Raw genomic sequence first — 21,802 nt, 5'->3', positions numbered from 1 at the left:
AAAGGGAATTAGGTGGGGGGATGGGGTGACTAGGTGATGGACATCAAGGAAGGCACATGATGCGGTGAGCACTAGGTGTTATATGCAACTAATGAATCATTGAACATTACATCAAATATTAATGATGTATTTTATATGTTAGCTAATTGAATTTATTTTTTTTAAGATTTTATTTATTTATTTGAGAGAGAGAGAATGAGAGAGAGAGAGAGCGCATGAGAGGGGGGAGGGTCAGAGGGCGAAGCAGACTCCCTGCCGAGCACGGAGCCTGATGCCGGACTCGATCCAGGGACTCCAGGATCATGACCTGAGCTGAAGGCAGTCGCTCAACCATCTGAGCCACCCAGGCGCCCTTTTTTTAAAGATTTTATTTATTTATTTGACAGAGAGAGACACAGCGAGAGAGGGAACACAAGCAGAGGGAGTAGGAGAGGGAGAAGCAGGCTTCCCGCGGAGCAGAGAGCTGGATGCGGGGCTCGATCCCAGGACCCTGGGATCATGGCCTGAGCCGAAGGCAGACGCTTAACCGACTGAGCCACCCAGGCGCTCCAAGCTATTTGAATTTAAATTTAAAAAAAAACATGCTACTAAACAATGAATGGGTCAAGAAGGAAATCAAAGAAGAAATTTTAAAAAATACATGAAATCAAATGAAACTGAAAACATCACTGTCCAAAACCTTAGCGATGCAGCAAAACTGTTCATAAAAGGGAAGTATATAGCAATACAGGCCTACCTCAAGGAGGAAGAAAAATCTCAAACAACTTAAGTTTACACCTAAAGGAGCTAGAAAAAGAACAACAAATGAAGCCTAAAACCAGCAGAAGAAGGGAATTACTAAAGACTACAGTAGACATAAATGATATAGAAACTAAAAACAAAAGAAAATCAAAAATAAAGGGAAAAAATTAGAACAGGTCAATGAAAGCAGGAGTTGGTTCTTTGAAAACATTAATAAAATAGATAAATCCATAGCCAGACTCATCAAAGAGAAAAGAGACGGAAACCAAAGAAATAAAAGCACAAATGAGAGAGTAGCAATAACAACCAACACCACAAAAATACAAACTATTATATGAGAATATTATATGCCAACAAACTGAACAATCTGGAAGAAATGGATAAATTCCCAGAAACATAAAAAGTACCAAAACTGAAACAGGAAGAAATAGAAAACTTGAACAGACTGATAATCAGCAAAGATATTGAATCAGTAATCAAAAATCTCCCAACGACAACATAAAAGTTCAGGCCCAGATGGCTTCCCAGGGGAATTCTACCAAACATTTATTTATTTTTTTATTTTTAAGATTTTATTTATTTATTTATTTATTTATTTATTTATTTATTTTTATTTTTATTTATTTATTTTTAAGACTTTATTTATTTGACAGAGATAGACACAGCGAGAGAGGGAACACAAGCAGGGGAGTAGGAGAGGGAGAAGCAGGCCTCCCGCAGAGCAGGGAGTCCGATGCAGGACTCGATCTCAGGACCCTGGAATCATAACCTGAGTGAAGGCAGACACTTAACGACTAAGCCACCCAGGTGCCCCTCTACCAAACATTTAAAGAAGAGTTAATACCTGTTCTTCTCAAACTGTTCCAATAAATAGAAAAGGAAGGAAAACTTCCAAATTCATTTTCTGAGGCCAGCATTACATTGATCCCCAAACCAACCAAAGACCTTAATAAAAAGGAGAATTACAGGTCAATATCCCTGATGAACACGGATGCAAAAATTCTCAACAAAATACTAGCAAATCAAATCCAACAGTACATTTAAGGAAACATTCACCATGATCAAGTGGGATTTATTTCTGGGCTGCAAGGGTAGTTCAATGTTCACAAATCAATGAAGTGATACACCACATTAATAAAAGAAAAAATAAGAACCATATGATTCTCTCAGTTGATGCAGAAAAAGTATTTGACAAAATACAGCATCCATTTTTTAAAAATTTATTTATTTATTATTTGAGAGAGAGAGAGAGCATGAGTGGGGGTGGGGGCAGAGAAAGGGAGAGAGAGAATCCCAAGCAGACTCCTCATTGAGTGCAGAGCCAAATGCGGGGTTCGATCTCAAGAATCCAAGATTATGACCTGAGCCAAAATCAAGAGTCAGATGCTTAACTGACTGAGCCACCCAGATGCCCTTAGCATCCATGCTTTATAAAAACCCTCAACAACGTAGGGATAGAGGGAACATACCTTAACATAATAAAGGCCATATATGAAAACCCCACAACTAATATCATTCTCAATGGAGAAACACTGAGAGTTTTTCCTCTATGGTCAGGAAAAAGACAGGGATATCCACTCACAACACTGTTATTTAACATAGTACTGGAAGCCCTAGTCTTAGCAATGAGAAATAAAACAGCAACAAAAAGAAATAAGCATTCAAACTGGCAAGGTAGAAGTCAAACTTTCACTACTTGTGATGGCATGATACTCCATACAGAAAACCCAAAAGACTCCACCAAAAACTTGATAAAACTGATACATGAATTCAGTAAAGTTGCCTGATACAAAATCAATGTACAGAAACTGTTTGCATTTCTATACACCAATAATGAAGCAGCAAAAAAGAAATCAAGGAATTGACCTCATTTACAATTGTACCAAAACCCATAAGATACCTAGGAATAAACCTAACCAAAGAGGTAAAAGATCTGTACTCTGAAAACCATAGAACACTTACCAAAGAAACTGAAGGTGACACAAAGAATTGGAAAAACATTCCATGCTCATGGATTGGAAGAACAAATATTGCTAAAATGACTATATTACCCAAAGCAATGTACACGATTAATGTAATCCCTATCAAAATACCACCAGCATGTATTACAAGCTAGATCAAACAATCCTAAAATTTGTGAGGAGAACACAGGCAGCAACCTTTTTTACATCCGCTGTAGCAAATTCTTACTAGTTATGTCTCCTGACACAAGAGAAACAAAAGCAAAAAACAAACAAACAAACAAAAAAACACCCTACTGGGACTTCATCAAAATAAAAATCTGCACAGCAAAGGAAACAATCAACAAAACTAAAAGGCAACCTTCAAACTGGGAGACTATATTTGCAAATGATGTATCTGATAAAGGGTTAGTATCCAAAATTTATAAAGAACTTATAAAAATCAACACTTAAAAAATAAGTAATCCAGCAATGTCCACAATATTCAAACTGTGAAAAGAGCCCAGATGTCCATCAACAGATGAATGGATAAGGAAGATGTGGTATATCACAATGGAATATTACTCAGCCATCAAAAAGGATGAATACTTACCATTTACATCAACGTGGATGGAACTGGTGGGTATTATGCTGAGTGAAATAAGTCAATCAGAGAAAGACAATTATCATATGGCTTCACTCATATATGGAATATAAGGAATAGTGCAGAGGATCATAGGAAAAGGGAGGGAAAACTGAATGAGAAGAAATCAGGGAGGGAGACAAACCATGGGAGACTCTTAACTATAGGAATCAAACTGAGGGTTGCTGGAGGGGTGGTGGGTGGGGGGATGGAGTAAGGGTGATGGGCTTAATTAAGGAGGGCACATGATGTGATGAGCACTGGGTGTTAATATGCAACGGATGAATAACTGAACTCTACATCTGAAACTAATAATGTACTATATGTTGGCTAATTGAATTTAAATTAAGAGAAAGAATCCAGTTAAAAAAATGGGCAGAAGACATGAATCAACAGGTTTCCAAAGAAGACATACAGATGGCTAACATACACATCAGAAGATACTCAACATCATTCATCTTCATGGAAATAACAAATCAAAAGAACAATGAGATATCACCTCACACCAGTCAGAATGGTTAAAATTAAGAACACAAGAAACAACAGGTATTGGCGTGGATGCAGAGAAAAGGGAACCCTCATATTGCTGGCAGGAATGCAAACTGGTGCAGCCACTCTGGAAAATAGTATGGAGGTTTCTTGAAAATTTAAAAATGACCTGATATTTTAGATGACGTTTTTAAAAACAGAATTCTCTATGTTCTTACAGCATGTAAGATTATTTTCAGAGGCCAACTTGATACATATAAATGGATAATTTAAAATGATAAAATCAACTGACTTTTTTCTATAAAGTTCATCTTAGCCACAAGATTCACTGAATGTCTTACTCAGATTTTTCCAAGAGTTCTATCACTGATTTGTAAATGGAGGGAAGCCCGCCTAACTTTCTCCATTTTCAAAGTTCCCAATATTCTAAGACTATAATTCTAAATATTTATTTTAACAGAGTTCTAATTTTTATTGCTTGCAGCTTACAAAATGATTGAGACATACTCAAATAATGTGGAAAAATATGGTCCACATAAAAGAGAATTTGATTTAGTCAAAATATTTTTTAAATGGAGTCAAATAATTAAATATTGACATTCATTTTTGTTTACTATTATCATTAAGGCATGAATCTGAATTATTGTCAAATTATAACATAAAAATTAATAATTAGTTCCAGGAAGCCACAACATATGTGAATTTAAGGTGACATGTTAAATTTTACTAGAAATAGCAAGTACTAAGGTTTGACTCCAGTACGTGTTAACTAAGTGATGCAGCCACTTTGGACAGGAAACGACTCATTGTGGCATCAACTAAAGTTTGAAATAGCTTGGGATGAACTGCTACTACTGCATTTACTGGAATTTCCACTAGGGTTGTCCTGGCCAATGTCCAAGCAGACATATGGCCAATTTCCTCCTGTCAGTGAGCCAAATCTCACCCTAGAGTTATCTCCCCACTCTATATTATAAACAGAAGAGGGAGGTTAGTCTTGTTTAAAATAAATGACATTCTTTTGCATTTATGCTACAAGTAGGATGTCATTTAAATCCCGCTTTTGTTAATTTTTGTCCATGTTTTACATCTTGAACACTTAAGTTGCTCATCATTAAAGAAAGCTTTGCTAATTTGGAACAGACTGAAAGTGTTAAACTACTGTTTTTGCCTAGAAATCAAAATGCGTATTTATCCGGACAACACTTCCACACACATACACACCCTAGTGTACTGGTGAACTTTTAAATTCCTTCATGTTTAGGTCTCAGCCTCAAATATTACATGAAATGAATTACTATCTCCTTCCTTCCAGCTAGTGTGACTATATAATAGTTATTTTCAAAATAATGTCCCTATTATTCCAGAAAATTAAATTTTGCCTTCATTCTTATAATAAGAAAATAAACTTCACATACAAAAGTATAGGTTTAATACTTTTTTCTCATTCATAAAATGAGAAAGGAAAGTATAAAATCTCTAGGATCACTTCTAGCATATCTCAAGTCAAAGATCGGGCATGGAACCTGCTTAAGATTTTCTCCTTCTCCCTCTGCCCTTTGCCCCCCACCTCTAAAGGGTATTAAGGAGAGCATGTGTGGTGATGAGCACCGGGTGTTATAGGCAACTAATGAATCATTGAACACTACATCAAAAACTAATGATGTACTATATATGTTGGCTAATTGAACATAATAATAAAAAAGAGTAATAAGAAATAAATAAGAAATAAAAATTAAAAATAAACTTCTAAAATTAATTTTAATATTACATTTTCTTTGAGCAAATATACTTAAAATAAAATTTTTTCAGTACAAATAAATAAATATGTGAGGTGATGGATGTGTTAAGTAGATGGTGGGAATCCTTTCACAACATATACATATCACCACAACGTACATTTTAAATATCTTACAACTTTGTCAATTATACCTCAATAAAGCTGAAAAAATTCAAATATTATTCAATATGTAATCAGTATACACATACTCATGAAATATTTTAATTTTTTAAACTAAGCCTTCAAAATCTGGTTTGTATTTGACAGGATATCTTAATTCAGATGCAAAATCGTCAGTGGTTAAAGTGAAAATTAATCCTACTAAAACAATAAGATTATACTTAACAGGAAACTATTTTAAACTGTTGCAGCTTTTAAATTTAAATTAATTAAAAATCCAGTCTCTCAGGGGCGCCTGGGTGGCTTAGTCATTAAGCGTCTGCCTTCGGCTTAGGTCATGGTCCCAAGGTCCTGGGATCGAGCCCCGCATCGGGCTCCTTGCTTGGCAGGAAGCCTGCTTCTCTCTCTCCCACTCCCCCTGCTTGTGTTCCCTCTCTCGCTGTGTCTGTCTGTCAAATAAATAAACAAAAATCTTTAAATAAATACATAAATAAAATAAAAACCCAGTCTCTCATAGTAGCCACATTTTAAGTGCTCAATAGCCACATATGACTAGTAGTTGCCATATTGATTAGTGCAGATCTAGATCATTCAAGACAAGATGAGGAGGACTCTGGTCATTGAAAGGGAAGGAAAAAGAACAGAACTATATAGATAGTTCTGAGCATGCCTGAAGGAACCAAGGAAGAGGAAGCGGCCCTCTGTTGTCTAGAAAGTGGATAAACCACAATATGGATAGCTTATGCAGGGATAACTATGATTTATCAATTAGCATTTAACTAAACACCATCTTTACATACTTAATTCTGAAAACTCTTCCTTACTTCCCTCAGTTAGTAAAAATGTGATTATTACAGTCCCCAAGGATACCTGAGTTATTTCTGATTTCTCTCAGTCTCTCTCCAATGTTACCTATCTATCTATCATCTATCTATATTATCTATCTCCCTAATGAGGCACTAAGAACTATTCTTTCCTCAATTTGAAAACTTCTTCAATTTTGGTTCCTTCCTTTCACTTCCCACTGACATCATTCTAGTCCAGGCTTTATGCTTCATCATATTACACCTGAATTGCTACAAAAGTTTTTTCATTGATCCTCCTATTCCATTCTCTCCCACCTAATTCATACTGTACATCTCCATTACATTAATCTTTCTAAGACATAATTTCCATGATCTGACTTCTCTATTAAAACATGTTCACAGGTTTTCACCTCCGCCCAGAATAAATTTCTCATTGTTCTTATTGTGTGGGGGGAGAAGTGGGGGTGTGGGGTGTGTGTGTGTTTACCTCTCAGTCATTTTGGTACCAAATTAAACTTAACCCCATTTCTGTTCTCCAATTCTTTAATAAAAGTTTTTCTCTCTCCTCCTATCAACTGTGATCTCCTTGGGGCACCTGGGTGGCTCAGTTGTTAAGCGTCTGCCTTCGGCTCAGGTCATGATCCCAGGGTCCTGGGATCGAGCCCCGCATCGGGCTCCTTGCTCGGCAGGAAGCCTGCTTCTCCCTCACCCACTCCCCCTGCTTGTGTCCCCTCTCTCGCTGTCTCTCTCTGTGTCAAATAAATAAAATCTTAAAACAAAACAAAAACTGATCTCCTTAAAGGTCAGAGTTGCATATTATTCTTATCATAGAATCCTCAATATGTTATGTTGTATTTGCACAATGATGCTTAATAAGTATTTGTTAATTTGAAATAAATACAATGGAGACTCCAGCTGACAAATTGCCTTCTTATATGTTTCCTGGATAAGAACATGAAGAGTTTAGGTCACCGAGACAAATAAACTGCATAATCTACCCATGTTTTACTCCCATTACTCAAGCATTATGTTATATTAATTATACTAATTTGTAAAAATGCCAATGCCAATATATATGTTAATTTACAATCAACATGATCAACAGAACCCCTAGAAGCAGACTTCTTTTTAAGCCATCAAGTTGCTATGTTTTTAATTGACAAGATTTTATTAATTTTTTGGCAAGACTTATTTTTGGCAAGATTTTTTAATAAACCAGACTGAAGAGAAAAAGAAAAGAAATAGGATTACATTAAAACACGTGCCATTATTTAAAAGGAGTAATCGCAACTTTGTCACCACCAACAAAAATTAGACTTCTTACCTTGAAAGTATAAAGTGGGTCACCATTTTTCTAGAAAATGGTGTTGAAAGAGAAATCATTTGAACAAATTTGTTCAGTGAAACTCTGTGAGCCCATGGACAAAGAAAACTTTTATTTTTGAGAAAAGTAACATTTGTCCTTTGAAAATTCCAGTGATGAATAAGAAAAAAATATATTTTATGATTTTAGTGGGAGAAAGTTGGTTTAAGGGATTAAAAAAAATAAAATCACATTATTAAATTCTCTTGGTGTTTAAATAATTTATTTGATGTTTGCTACTTGTGCATTCATTTCGATGCTTGACACACGTATCTTCTGGACATGAAAAATAGTGGTCTATTTAAAAGACCTTAATGAATGACAATATTTTTGAAATGCACTTTATAAATACAAATATTTCAAAGCAAAGGGAGAAAACTGTTGAATGAGTAGACAATAAAATTCTGAACATTTCTGATTTACAAAAGTATGCCTACTTTTTTCATTAAATGAACACAACCACTTAAAAAAATATATGTGTGTATGTGTGTATACCCACACACAGTACAGAAACATATCAAAGTGGCAAATTTTTAGTGCACTGCCAAAGTGCTACAATAACTGTCATCCATAGACATTCACGTGCAAACACTACTGGACTAGTACACTACAGCAAATAAGAGAGCATTAGTTAGCCAAACTCTGTGGCAAAAACTTTTAAAAAATGAAAATAATAAAACAGAAATCTACTTCTCATCTGAACAATGTAGAAAATAATCTCGTTTATCATGAATCATATGTGTGTGTGTGTGTGTGTATGTATGTTACACACAGTATTATCTAAGATGAGAAAACAGGGGCAGGAAAACTATCCATTAAAAAAATAAGAAAAAGAAAAGAATGGCAAAGACTGGAATGCACATGCACATGCAAGGGAGTGGAGTGGTTAAGCAGAAAGTAACAGAAATCAATTAAAGTCCGAAACAGCAGCTAGTTTTGACACTGGAATGAATCATGGAAGTTGGATGACTGGAAAAGGAGAGGTGAAAATAAATTCTCTTCTTTGTTTTAAGCTATGTATAGAACTGTCTGTCACTAGCCAAAGCCCATTTGGAATGTAAGTTGGCTAAACTGTCACAAGTCACAATACAGACTTTGCCAAAACTACTACACAGGGTTGTTCTGAACAACAAATAAGATACCAGTTGTGAAGATATTCCACAAAATTCAAAAGCTGTACTCATATAAGACAGACAGCTTACACAATAATCAGATTCATTCTATCCTTCCAATCTGAGAAAATGCAAACAACGAGCTCTCCAGACCACAGAAAGGAGGAAACCTCTGCTCCATTATCAGAGCTTCATGCAACAGCAGGCTCCGTAATGACAGCCAAGTCTGACTTTGGAAGCAGAGCAAAGAAGGTGACAAACTGATCTAAGGGAAAGAGTTGCAGTATACCTGTGAGCAATGTCTCCATTCCTGGCATTTCCCCACAGAAATTCCTGGAAGGGGGCGGGATTATTCAGTGGAAAAAATACAGATTCCCTATCCTGCCTCACTCTAACCCTCACAAAACTTACTGCTTAAACATTAATAGGATTAAATTATCTCAATTTCTCCCTTACAGCAGGAAGGCCTGAGGGGGTAAATATATTCATCAAAATATGCCAAAGCACATAATTCTTTTCCTTACGTATTAAAAACTGGAAAAGAAGAAAAGTTTAAAGTGTGTTAGCTATGTGTGTGCATTGCTATGATCATTTGACAGCTAGGAAACTCAGGCTTAGTGAGACTAATTTATTCAAGGCCACTTATCCCACACAAATTTGACCCTGGTCTTGTTTCATGTCAAAATTCTGGCTGACAACTTCAACAAAAACAAATCCTACCTTCATTAAAAAGGGTCAGGATTATAAATGGTGAGAATAGCCAACATATTTTTTGTTAACCTTTTTTCTTGTTAATTCTATCACTATTTAAGAAAATATTCTGGCATTGAATAATACTTCAATTAAACTTCTATAAATGCCTTAAACAGCATTTCCTCCTCCACTAATAGTAATCCTGTAAGAACAACCCATGATATCAGAAACACAGGTAATCACCAATAAATGCATTCATCAGCAGCAGCTGCAAATATCACAAAAAAAGAGAGAACCAGACATTATGTATCACCTTATAAAAAGAATACAACATGACCTAAGAAATATTCCTGCCCCCAAAATCGTATTTCCATTCTGATCAAGTCTCTAGATCCATCTACCAAATTAAGGAAACAGAGGGTAGAGGAACTTAACACCACAAGCATGTAATCACAAAAATTTAAGGTTGTGGTAAATGCTACATGTGAAACAACCTATTTCTTCAACAAATAAAAGTGCTAAGAAAGAGACAAAGGGGAAACAGATGAAAAAGACACTTAAGAGAGTTACTGGAATTCTATATTAAAAATACTAAAATAAATAGCATTTATGAGACAATTGCAATTGGAATCTGATTGGATATTTATTGATATTAAGGACTTACTGTTAACATTAAGTATGATAATGGAATTGTAATTTTTTCCAAAAGAGACCATACTTTATAGAACTATATATAGAATAATTATGGTTGAAATGATGTAAAGTATGGTATTTATTCCAAAATAATTCTTGATGAGAGTTAGAGTAGGGATTAGACAAAACTGTTTTTAAATGGATAATAGATGAGGTTGGGTGCTAAGCACATGGCTGTTCATTATACTATTATGTACGTTTGAAAAAAAAGCACATGCAACACAATCACTAAAAAATGTCCTAATTTTTTTTCCAAAGATATAGCTTATTATCAAGGAATTACAGAGCTGAAGACCTTAGAAACAATCTATTCAAACCACCTCATTTTATAAATAAGGAAATTAAGGCTCAGATAGGTTAAGTGACTTACTCAGGGTCACACAACTTGACAGTTCCAGAGTCAAGATCATAATTTAAATCTCCAAACTTACAGCCCAGGGCGTTGTTGTTTTTCAAACCTATAAGGAATGACTGAATTTATTTTTTATTTATTTATTTTTTTGGAATGACTGAATTTAAACATTTAGTCCAGAATAGCCTAAAAATTGAGTGTAATTCATAAGAATAAGCCACGTGGCAAGGAATTAATAGTTCATACCAAAAATGAGCTGCCAGTCACTGTGATAAGATCTGTTTCTTTCTGAGAACCATGGTTTCCTGCTGGATTGGAGAATCCAAACTGGGTTTCTTCCTCCTGTCCAAAGAAGTCAGAGTCAGGATGTACATTCCATTCTGCTTTGGTTGGCGGCAGTAGTTCTGAGACACTATTTTCACAAAGGGTGCTTGAAGGAGTCAGAGCATCTGTGTCCACTGTTAGCTTACTGCTGGGGGTCAAAGCTTGGGGCTCTTGACTTGAGTTTTTCATAGCCAAAGAGCCCAGAGATGCCAATGGCCCCACACTTAGACTTGGGACATCATCCATATCTAAGGGACTCTGCTGAAAACCAGAGGCTGTCGTTCCAAAAAAGAGAGAGGTATCCAGACTTTGAGGAAGGTCACTGGTGGCCATCAAGGCCCGAGGGTCCACAGCCTGCCCTAAGGAATTATTACTATTAGCAGGGAGGCTCCCTGCCAGAGTTGAACTCACAGAAGCCACATCAATAGTCAAGATTCCAGAGTTCACCAATGCTGTGTCCAGCACTGCAGCAGAACTACTGCCAGGCACATCCGAGAAGAGAGACACTAGCTCTGCATCACTGAGATCACTCTGTCCCTGGCTGGTAAGTTCACTGCTGGGCGTAAGAGAATTCGCAGCTTCTAGCTGAGCTAAGAGATCCTGGCCGAGGTTGTGCCTTTTGGTCATGTGGGTCTTCATGCTGTGCTTGGATGTGAAGAGTTTATTACAAGTAGAGACTGGGCAACGGCTTTTCCAAGTGTCCACGTCCTGTAAGTGTTTCTTGGAGTGGATGTAGAGACTACTGCGAGCAGAGAACCTGGCACAGCAGCCTTCCACAGGGCACACAAAAGGCTTTGTGCCCAGGTGGGTTATGCTGTGGCCTTTCAGATGCTCAGCCCTTGTGAAAGATTTCCCACAGCCTTCCACAGGGCACATGAACCTCCGGTCATCCTCGTGCTTCCTTTTGTGCCTTAAGAGTTTGGACATGCTGGTGAAGTTCCAGCCACAGCCGTCAAAGTCACAAAGGAAAGGTCTCTCACCGGTGTGGCTCCGCAGGTGAATTTTCAGGCGACAAGCCTTGTCGTACTGTTTGCTGCAGCCAGGAAAAGAGCAGGAAAAGAGTTCCTGTTCCCTGAAATGGGCACGGTTATGGGAAAACAGGGCACTCACTGTGATAAACGTCTTCTTGCAGCCAGAAAACGCGCACTGGTATGGCCTCTCAGGCTCGAAATGGCTGCGCTGGTGGGCGCTGAGTTTGGCCTGAGTGGGGAAGCTCTCCTCGCACACCTCGCATTTGAACGAGTTCTCCTGCTCATGGCCCTTCATGTGCGCCTTGAGGTTATACACCGTGGTGAAGCTCTTGCCACAGCCCTCCGCAGGGCAGCCAAAGGGCCGCAGTTTGTCGTGCGACTGCAGGTGCCTCTTGAGCTTGTAGGAGGTGGTGAAAGTCCAGCCACAGCCGCCCAGGGGGCACTTGAAGGGCCGCTGGCCCTGGCTGCTGCTGTGAGTCAGCAGGTGCACTTTCAGCTGGTGCTTCTTGGCGAAGGTTTGTCCGCACTGCGCCTCGGGACACAGGTACAGCACCACGCCCGGGCCTGGGCCCAGCGGCCTGCGGGGACTCTCGGCTGCGGCTCGGCCCTCTGCCTCCTCCTCAGGCGCGGGGGCGGGCGCCGGTTCAGCTGGCTCCGCCAGCAGGAGGTCGGGCGGCAGCTCGGGGCAGTCGCTGGGCTGCGCGGCGTGCGGGACCCCCGCTTGCGGAGCCATCAGACCCCCAGGCTGAGGGGCAGGCGCGACCCCAGGCTCCCAGGCCGGCGGCGGGGGCGTGGCCAGGGTGAGGACACCGTTCTCGAAGCGCAACAGCAGGTTTTGGTTGTGGATGGTGACGGTGCCCGTGAAGGCCGCGGCGGGTCCCAGGCCTGGGGCGGGGATCGGGTTTTCAGCCGGGGATGGGGCGGGGATTGCGGACAGGCAGCGGGGGCCTAGCGCCTGGCGGCCCGCGGGATTCGCGCCGTTCTCACCCTGCTGGAGCTGTGGGACCGACTCGGCCTCCTCCCTCCATACAGGCCCTGCGGCCTGGCCGGCGCCCGTGGTCTCCACATCGCCACCCGCCGGGTCCAGCAACACCAGGAAGAAGTCATCGCCGTCGCCGTCGCCGCCGCCGCCGCCGCCGCCAGCGTGATCCGACCTCGGCGCCAACGGGCTCGGGCCCGGGCCCCGTGAGGCCGCTCTGGCCTCCTCGTGCCGCCTCCCGGGCCCGCCATCTTGGGGGCCCCGGAGCAGCAGGAGGCGGCGCGCGGGGACCTGGCCAGCCCGCGGGTCAGGGCCGCCGTGGAACCGGCTGGCGCCCGCGGGGCTGCCAGCACCGCCGCTCTGTCGTGTCCCTCGAGGCGGGAGCAGCCTCGGGCTTTCCATCTCCGCGTCGGTGAGGCTCCACTGGAACCAGAGCCACGGAGGAGGCGCGACCCCGCCCCCTGCCGCGGGCCTGAGCACGTTCCTGAAAGGAAAAAAAAAAAAAGTGCAATGCGCAGAAACTGGCCCTATCAGATATTAAAACGTGTTTAACGACACAGTGATTTAAATATTCTGGTCCTGGGTCTCTGGGACAGAATAGAAAGCCCAGAGGCAGAGCCTGGTATGCACAAATAAGTTCTACATTCAATATTTGTAGGAAATCAAGGACGTCTTCCCAGATAATGGGGAAATGAAAGTTCACCTGGTAAATGGTGCTGGAATACCTAGCAATCTATCTGCTAAATGCAACTTAAATCTGTACATCACTGTATATACCAAAATAAACACCCTCAGCCCCTCCCAGTGGTAAGCATGGTGATTTTTTAAAAATTGTTTACTGGATGGCTGCCTGGCTGGATTTATCAATCCAGTGAGAGAAAAATCCTGGGACAATACACTATGTGTCAACATTAAACTACCATAGTGCTAGCAAATTATGCTGAAAATGATTTTTTTTTTTTTCCTGGACAGCTTCCATATCCAGAACTGTCTTGAGCAAGGTCCTCAGGAAAATTTGTTTTATAGTTATTTATTTATTTATTTATTTATTTATTTATTTATTTATTTATATTTTTTGCCTGCTGATACAGAAATTAGAATGAGTAAGAGGTGGAGCCAAAACAGATTACCACTGTTCAGCCTAGAAGTGCAAAGCCTGGAAGATGAAACAATTTATATTGAATCCTGGAAAACCCACCCCACCCCTGGGTTCTTCTAAGACGGTGCACAAGCTAAACCAACTCTTTGCCATTACACCATGGTAAATTTCATGTCCAGTCCCACAGCATTCCTTAGCTAATTCTAGATTCTCCAGCACATGGAGGTCTCTGGACAGGAGTACCAGTTAAATGTGATAAGATTAAACCCTAAGTCACTGTTATGGACTCTGCTGAGAAAAATACCCATATGACCGTGTTCAATAGTCCTGGTGTGCCGCCTTGCATTTCAGTGTGGTGGCCCAATCTCACTGTAATGGATTTGGCCTGTGAAGCCTAATGATTGTATTAATGATGATGATGATCTTCTGACTTGTCTGTCATCTGTGATTTGGGAAATGATATAAATAGAGGGTGAAATATCTAGCAAGGGAAAGGTTTAGGGTAATGACTAGATTATGGGGTGCGTATAGTTTAAATAATCCCCACTCCCCCCTTTTTAGTGATAATGTATACTTGCGGAACACTTGATAGAAAGAAAAAGTTTTTCATCCCTAATACTCTAAACCTCATCAAAATTTTTACTTCACATATTTTCCTTCCATTACATTTTTTTGCAGGAAGCCATATTTAAAATCTGAGGTATAGAGGAGTGCATGAAACATATCTGCCAGGTTTAGATAATTTGTAAAAACAAACACCCGTGTAACTAGGAGCCAGGTCAAGAAATAGACCATTGCCAGCTTTCCAGAATACAGACACTGTGTTCCTCCCAATCACAACCCACACCCTTTCTTAGAGATATAGTCATTATCCTGACATTGTGAGTATTTCAGTGTTTTTCTTTATAGCTTTACCACTTGTGTACACATCCCTAAATAATACCATTTATATGAATTTATATAAATAAATCATACTGCATGCTTCCTCTGATGGCTTGCTTCTCTCACTTGTATCACTTATTTGAGAGATTCATCCATGTTTTTCAGAGTAGCTATAGATTCTTTGTCTCCATTGTTCACTAGCCTTCCAGTGTATAATTTTAGTGAAGCAATCATGAATTGATTGAACATCCAATTCTACAGTGGATGGGCACTATGGTTGTTTCTAGTTTGGGACTATTAGTATTAACAATGCTGCAGTGAACATTCTTGGACATTTCCCATGGAATACATGTGTAAAAGTCTCTTGGGTCTACCTCCAAAAATAGAATCACTAGGGTATGAATATCCTCAACTTTTCTAGATGATGCCAAATTGATTTCTGTAGTAGTTGTGCCAATTTACAGTCTCACCAGTAGCATAGAGAGTTCCTGCTGCTACACTTCTTCACCTACACCAAGGATTGTCAGAATTTACTTTTTTTTTTACTATTACTAGTAAGCTTTTGCATATTCTCATATTTATGAGCCTTTTGGATTTTCTCTTCTGTAAAAGGACTGTTTAAGTTTAATTCTGTCAGCCATTCTTCTATTTTCCATCTACACTTATTCATTTATTGAGTTCTTTACGTATTTTAAATACTAGTCCATTGATTATATGTGTGGTCAAAATATTCCCTTGCTTTGTTGCTTGAATTTTCACTTGATTTATGCTACACTTTGCGATCATATGCTATACAGTCAAATTTATCTTTCTTTTCTTTATTATTAGTGCTTGTCTGTTTTTAGAAATCTGTCTCTTCCTTGGGGCTATGAACATATTCTCTGTATTGTCTTCTAAAATATTTACAGTTTTACCTTTCACAGGTAAGTCTTAATCCCCCTACAAGTGATGTTTATGTATGGTGTTGAGTAGGGTTCTGGTTTCCTGCCCGCTCGCCCCCCCGCGCTTTGGATATCTGATTGTCTCAGTAAACCACGTTTGAAAAGTCTGCTTTTTTTCCAACTTATTTACAGCAACACGTGTCATAAATCAAGTGTCTATGTATATATGGGCTAGTTTCTATACACTCTAGTAAATACCATGGCTCTTTTTATTTATTTGAAATACCACATATCAGTATTAATTGCTACAGATCTGAAGTCAATCCTGTTATTTGGATAAGGCCAGTCCATTCTACTTTGTTCTTTGAAGGTGTTTTGTTATTTTTAGCCCGTTTTGACTCCATTTAGATGATCAATTCATTAGAATTTCAACCAAAATCTTGTTTGAGATTTTAATTAAGATTGTGTTGAACTTTTAGATTTGACGTCTTTTCAATATTGAGTGTTTGTTTTTTGTTCTCTCTTTTAATGATTAAAGCAGCAGGACTGTCCATTTCAGTACTCAAAGATAGAAAAATTTGGAGTGGGGGTGGCCCTCTCAAAGGCTGGAGTTCACACCTCACTGGAGAAAGTATAGGAGAACCTATTGGATGGCAGAGAAATTTGCTGGTTTGTGGGCACCAGAGCTGGTTTGCAGAACCAGAGCTGGGCTACAGTTGCAGGGTGAGCAGGAAGTAACACTTTGGAACACATCAGTGTAGACAAGTGACTAGTGGCTAGTGTGTGGGCATGTAGTAGGAATAAGGATGCTGGTGGAGTTGGAGGCCTGGAGCCAAAAATGTCCTGCATGCAGGATTAGAAGGGCTTTGGTGTTGGGAGGGCTACAGCACTGGCAGAACTACAGATGATAAACCTGTTGTTGGGCAGGGGGCGGGTGGGGGGCAGTAAAGAAAGCAAGCAGAGAGAATCAGTGGGCAGGTGGTTTGGAGCACAGGATGTCTCTGTGAAGAAAGTCATAGCAAGCCAATCAGCAGGCCACACCAGGATTGTACATTCAATGAGGAGTTGTTCTTGGCTCATGCTTGGGGCAGAGCACTGAGGATATCCTCACACACACACACCTCTGACAACCAGAAATAACAGGAGAGGCATTTTCTTCAATGTCCCTCCAGTGTCTTCTCCTGAGAAAATATAACATTGTGTCACTTTGAAGGAGAGATACTTAAAAATTGTGTCTATTATCAGAGAGCATGTTTTGATGGGTGAATTTAGAGTAGAGAGGCAATACTTTAATAATTGGCTTCAGGGGCGCCTGGGTGGCTCAGTCTGTTAAGTGTCTGCCTTCAGCTCAGGTCATGATCTCAGGGTCCTGAGATCAAGCCCTGCATCTGGCTCCATGCTCAGTGGGGAGTCTGCTTCTCCTTCACCTTCTGCCCCTCCCCCTGCTCATGCTCGCTCTCTCTGTCTCAGTCTCTCTATCTCAAATAAATAAGATCTTTAAAAAATTAAAAAAAAATAATTGGCTTCATGTCCTTTGTCAGTTTAAGGGATTCACTTCTATTCTTAGTGTGCATGAATAGCAGGCAACTTACCTGCCACGGTTATTATTAGCTCACCCAAGGAATAGTATCATTCTGTTATTTCTCTGGTAAATTAATGATTAAAGCAGCAGGACTGTCCATTTCAGGAGGTTTAATAGATTGCTTAGGATTCTTGGTGGACCCAGGCTTCCCTGGCCTGAACTGAGCTTTGCTGCAAAACCCAGGCTTTGGCACAAGGGGTTGTCATGGAGCTAGGGCAGAGAGCCTGTGAACCCTGAATTCTAGTCCTACCCCGGGCTTGTCTGCTTCACCTGTAAGGAGAATATAATAAGGTGAGATTACCTTGAGAATAGAATACTTTATACCTTAAATGCTGCTCTGCATTCCTGGTAGCTGCACTTAAACTAAACAAGGAGAAAAGGTGCTTGGATTTCATTTAAAATCATACCCAGGGGCGCCTGGGTGCCTCAGTCGTTAAGGGTCTGCCTTCAGCTCAGGTCATGATCCCGGGGTCCTGGGATCGAGTTCCACATCGAGCCCTTGCTCAGCCGGGAGTCTGTTTCTCCCTCTCCCTCTGCTTGCTGCTCCCCATGCTTGTGTTTGCTCTCACTCTCTCTCCTTGTCAAATAAATAAATAAAATCTTTAAAATCATGCCCAACAGAGCCCTGTCCATGGAGAAGCAGGACAGAAGATTCCTGTGTTATACTTACAAAGTGTATATATTTACCATTGTTTATAATGTGTGTGGTTCCACTGTACTTATCTCAACTGGTTTTAGGCTCTAAAGTGGACAAAAACTGATGGAGAAAATGGCACATATTTTTACCATTCTTAAGTGGTAAGCAAAGCATTCTGTAGTGATTGACTTGTAACTTATATTGAGGAGAAACATTTTAATTTAAAAAAAAAGCTTTTTATTTCTGTGTGCCTATATTTAATAGAATTAGATAACACTAAATCAGGAGAAAAATATTTTAAATGTTGCTCATTCCTGCACTCTTGTACTCTCTTCCTAATACTACCAGTGTGTTAAGCATATCCACCTCTTGGGCTCAGAAACCACACAAGACAAATCGGCCCACAGCTTTCTTTTCACACATATGACTGAATTCACTTCTTATTCCAGGCACCCTGAGACCTTGTACATGAGGACCTGTGTGTGAACGGGGAGTTTGTCCTGTAAATGCTGGTTGGAACTGCTGCCTGGTCCAGCTGTCTTAACTGCCACTCTGGCAATGGTGAGATACAAATGTATATCTGAAACCTTTAAAAAAGTTTTTAGTTATTTAATATACAGGGTTAGATTAGTTTCAGATATAAAGTATAGTGATTCAACAATTCCATATATTACCTGGTGCTCATTAGGACAAGTGCACTCCTTAATCCCCATCACTTATTTAACCCATCCCTATACCGCCTCCTCACTGGTAACCATCAGTTTGTCCTCTATAATTAAAGTCTCTTGATAAGTCTTCCTCTCTCTGTTTTTCCCCTTTGCTCCTTTGTTTTGTTTCTTAAATTCTACATATGAATGAAATCATAGGTATTTGTCTTTGTCTGACTTATTTCACTTAGCATTATACGCTCTAGCTCCATCCATGCTGTTACAAATGGCAAGATTTCATTCTTTTTTATGGCTGTGTAATATTCCATTGTATATATATACACCACATCTTATTTATCCATTCATCATTTGAAGGACACTTCGGCTGCTTCCATAATTTGGCTATTTTAAATAATGTTGCTATAAACATAGGGATGCATGTATCCCTTTGAATTAGTGTTTTTGTATTCTGGGGTAAATACCCAGTAGTGTGATTGCTGGATCATGGGGTAGTTATATTTTTAACTTTGAAACAGTCCTTCATACCATTTTCCACAGTGATGTTGAGCATCTTTTCATGCATCTATTTGCCATCTGGATATCTTCTTTAGAGAAATGTCTGTTTATGTCTTCTGCTCATTTTTAATTGGATTATTTGATTTTTTTTTGGTGTTGAGTTATATAAATTCTTTGTATATTTTTGATACTAACCCTTTATCAGATATGTCATTTGTAAATATCTTCTCCCATTCATTAGGTTGCCTTTCATTTTGTTGTTTCCTTTGCTGTGCTTTTTATTTTGATGTAGTCCCAATAGATTATTTTTGTTTTTGTTTCTCTTGCCTCAGGAGGCATATCTAGAAAAATGTTGCTATGGTGGATATCAGAAAAATTAATGCCTTTACTGTCTGTCTACTAGATGTTTCCAGTTTTTGACTGTTACAAATAAAGCTGCTATGAATAGTCATGTGCAAGACTTTGTGTGGACATATGCTTTCATTTCTTTTAGATAAAAGTTTAAGAGCAGTGATATGATAAGTATATGTTTATCATTTTAAGAAATTGCACAACTGTTTCCAAATATCCATAACCACATGTATTCACATTATGTAGTCATGGAGCCCTAGTATTTTCAGTCTTTTTAATTTGAGCCATTCTAATAGGTGTTTGTGTCATATCATTTTAGTTTTAAATAGCATTTTCCTAATTATAATGTCGAGCATCTTTTCATGTGCTTAATTGCCATCCATTTATCTTATTTGATGAAGAGTCTGTTCTAATATTTGCCCATTATAATTGTGTTGTTTGCTTACCACATATTGATTTTTAAGGGTTCTTTATATATTCAAATTACAAGCCCTGTGATGGTTACATGTTCCACATATATTTTCTCCTGTTCTGTGTTTTAATTTTTATTTTTCTAATAGTGTCCTTAGTAGAACAAAGTATTTTAATTTGGATGAAGTCCAATTTATTGATTTTGTCTATTATACTTCATATTTTTAGCAACCTATTTAAGATACTTTTACCAAATCCACATTCACTTAAATTTTGTCCTATTTTTTTCTTCTAAAAATATTGTAATCTTAGCTTTTACATTTAAGTCTAATATCAATTAATACTTAATTCTGTATATTGTGTAAAGTAAGGATTGACAATCATTTATTTTAACTTATGGCTATCCATAGGACATCCCTGATAACACTATATTTCCTCCACTGAATTAGCTTTGCACCTTTGTTGACAATCAGTTGACTATATCCATATGGGTTTATTTCTGGATTCTCTCTTCTGCTAAATTGATCTATGTGCCTACCTTTATGCCAATCCTATACTTTTTTCAATGCTATTGCTTTATAATAAGTTGGAAACTAGCAGTGTAAGGCCTTCAGCATGGCTATTCTTTTTCAAAATACTTTTGGATGTTATAAATCCTATGCATTTCCATATGAATCTTAGAAATTGCTTCTCATTGTTCAGAGACAATTCTTTATAGGTCTCATATTTCTACTTGAATTCTGATTAGAGACATTAACAGCTTTTTTTCCAAACTATTTTTCAATGCTAATTGTATAAAAAACAGCCTTGGAAGAAAGTAGAAATAGTATTTCTCTCTGGGACAGAGGGCATATTTATGTGCTATTCAGGAACATAAAGATAGTACTCTGAGGATGTTTGCTAAATGTTTCTATTTATTTATTTATTTATATTATGTTCAGTTAGCCAGCATATAGTACATCATAAGTTTTAGTTGTAGTGTTCAATGATTCATTAGTTGCATATAACACCCAGTGCTCATCCCAACACATGCCTTCCTTAATACCCATCACCCGGTGGAATATTACTCAATCATCAGAAAGGATGAATACCCACCATTTGCATCAACATGGATGGAACTGGAGGGGATTATGCTAAGTGAAATAAGTCAAGCAGAGGAAGACAATTATCATATGGTTTCACTCATATGTGGAACATAAGGAATAGAGCTAAAAGTTCATTTAAAAAGCCCATTTAAAATAATGGAGTTTCCTACGTTGTAATGCAAACCCATTGTCTGCATATCATACATCTGCAGTGCTTCTTATCACTAGCATGGGACTTGGGGACTGAGGGTAACCACTGCAAAGAAGTTCATGCTGCCTGCTGTAGCATGAGTAATAAGCCATCCTTTTTATATCTGACTCAGGTGTCTTGTATCTTCTTCTAGCATCTATAAAACTGCCAGATCAAATTGTTAGTTTACAAGTAGGGTAAAAACTTACACCTTTCATAGTTCTTGACACATAGTTCCCAAAAAAGGTATTGTCCAAAGTAAATGCTAACGACATCTCCAAATCCTAACTGTAGTGGATAGACACAACCAATGCATGTTTAGATGTCCTGTTCTCAGAGAGTTACTAGCCAACCTGAGGATATTGCTCTTATGTGACATGGATAATTTTTTGATTCATTGGAAAAACCAGTATTTGTTAGAGTGTTTGTCTCTTTCATGCTCCCAATAAACACATACTCCTTCAAACATTATTTCCTTTTCACTGGCTTATATGCTATTTTGGGGGCCAAGAGCC

At 38.9% G+C, this 21,802-nt stretch overlaps 1 protein-coding gene across 1 annotated transcript; it reads right to left on the bottom strand.

Annotated features, from left to right (window-relative positions):
* Positions 1 to 7,884: 7,884 nt before the first annotated feature.
* On the bottom strand, positions 7,885 to 13,490 carry LOC118008131 (zinc finger X-linked protein ZXDB). Its single transcript, XM_035001605.1, has one exon. The coding sequence runs from the start codon at positions 13,406 to 13,408 to the stop codon at positions 10,973 to 10,975; it is 2,436 nt and encodes an 811-aa protein (XP_034857496.1). The 5' UTR covers positions 13,409 to 13,490; the 3' UTR covers positions 7,885 to 10,972.
* Between the last annotated feature and the right edge of the window lie 8,312 nt (positions 13,491 to 21,802).

Source organism: Mirounga leonina, unplaced genomic scaffold (assembly GCF_011800145.1).
Source record: "Mirounga leonina isolate KUSES-001 unplaced genomic scaffold, KU_Mleo_1.0 Mir_100873, whole genome shotgun sequence".
NCBI lineage: Eukaryota > Metazoa > Chordata > Mammalia > Carnivora > Phocidae > Mirounga > Mirounga leonina.
Note: the sequence above shows the minus strand (reverse complement) of the source record. Positions and strands in the feature narration are given on the sequence as shown.

What these genes read in the sequence shown, in the direction of transcription:
- LOC118008131 (XM_035001605.1), bottom strand. Translation starts at nt 13,408, where the DNA reads ATGGAAAGCCCGAGGCTGCTCCCGCCTCGAGGGACACGACAGAGCGGC.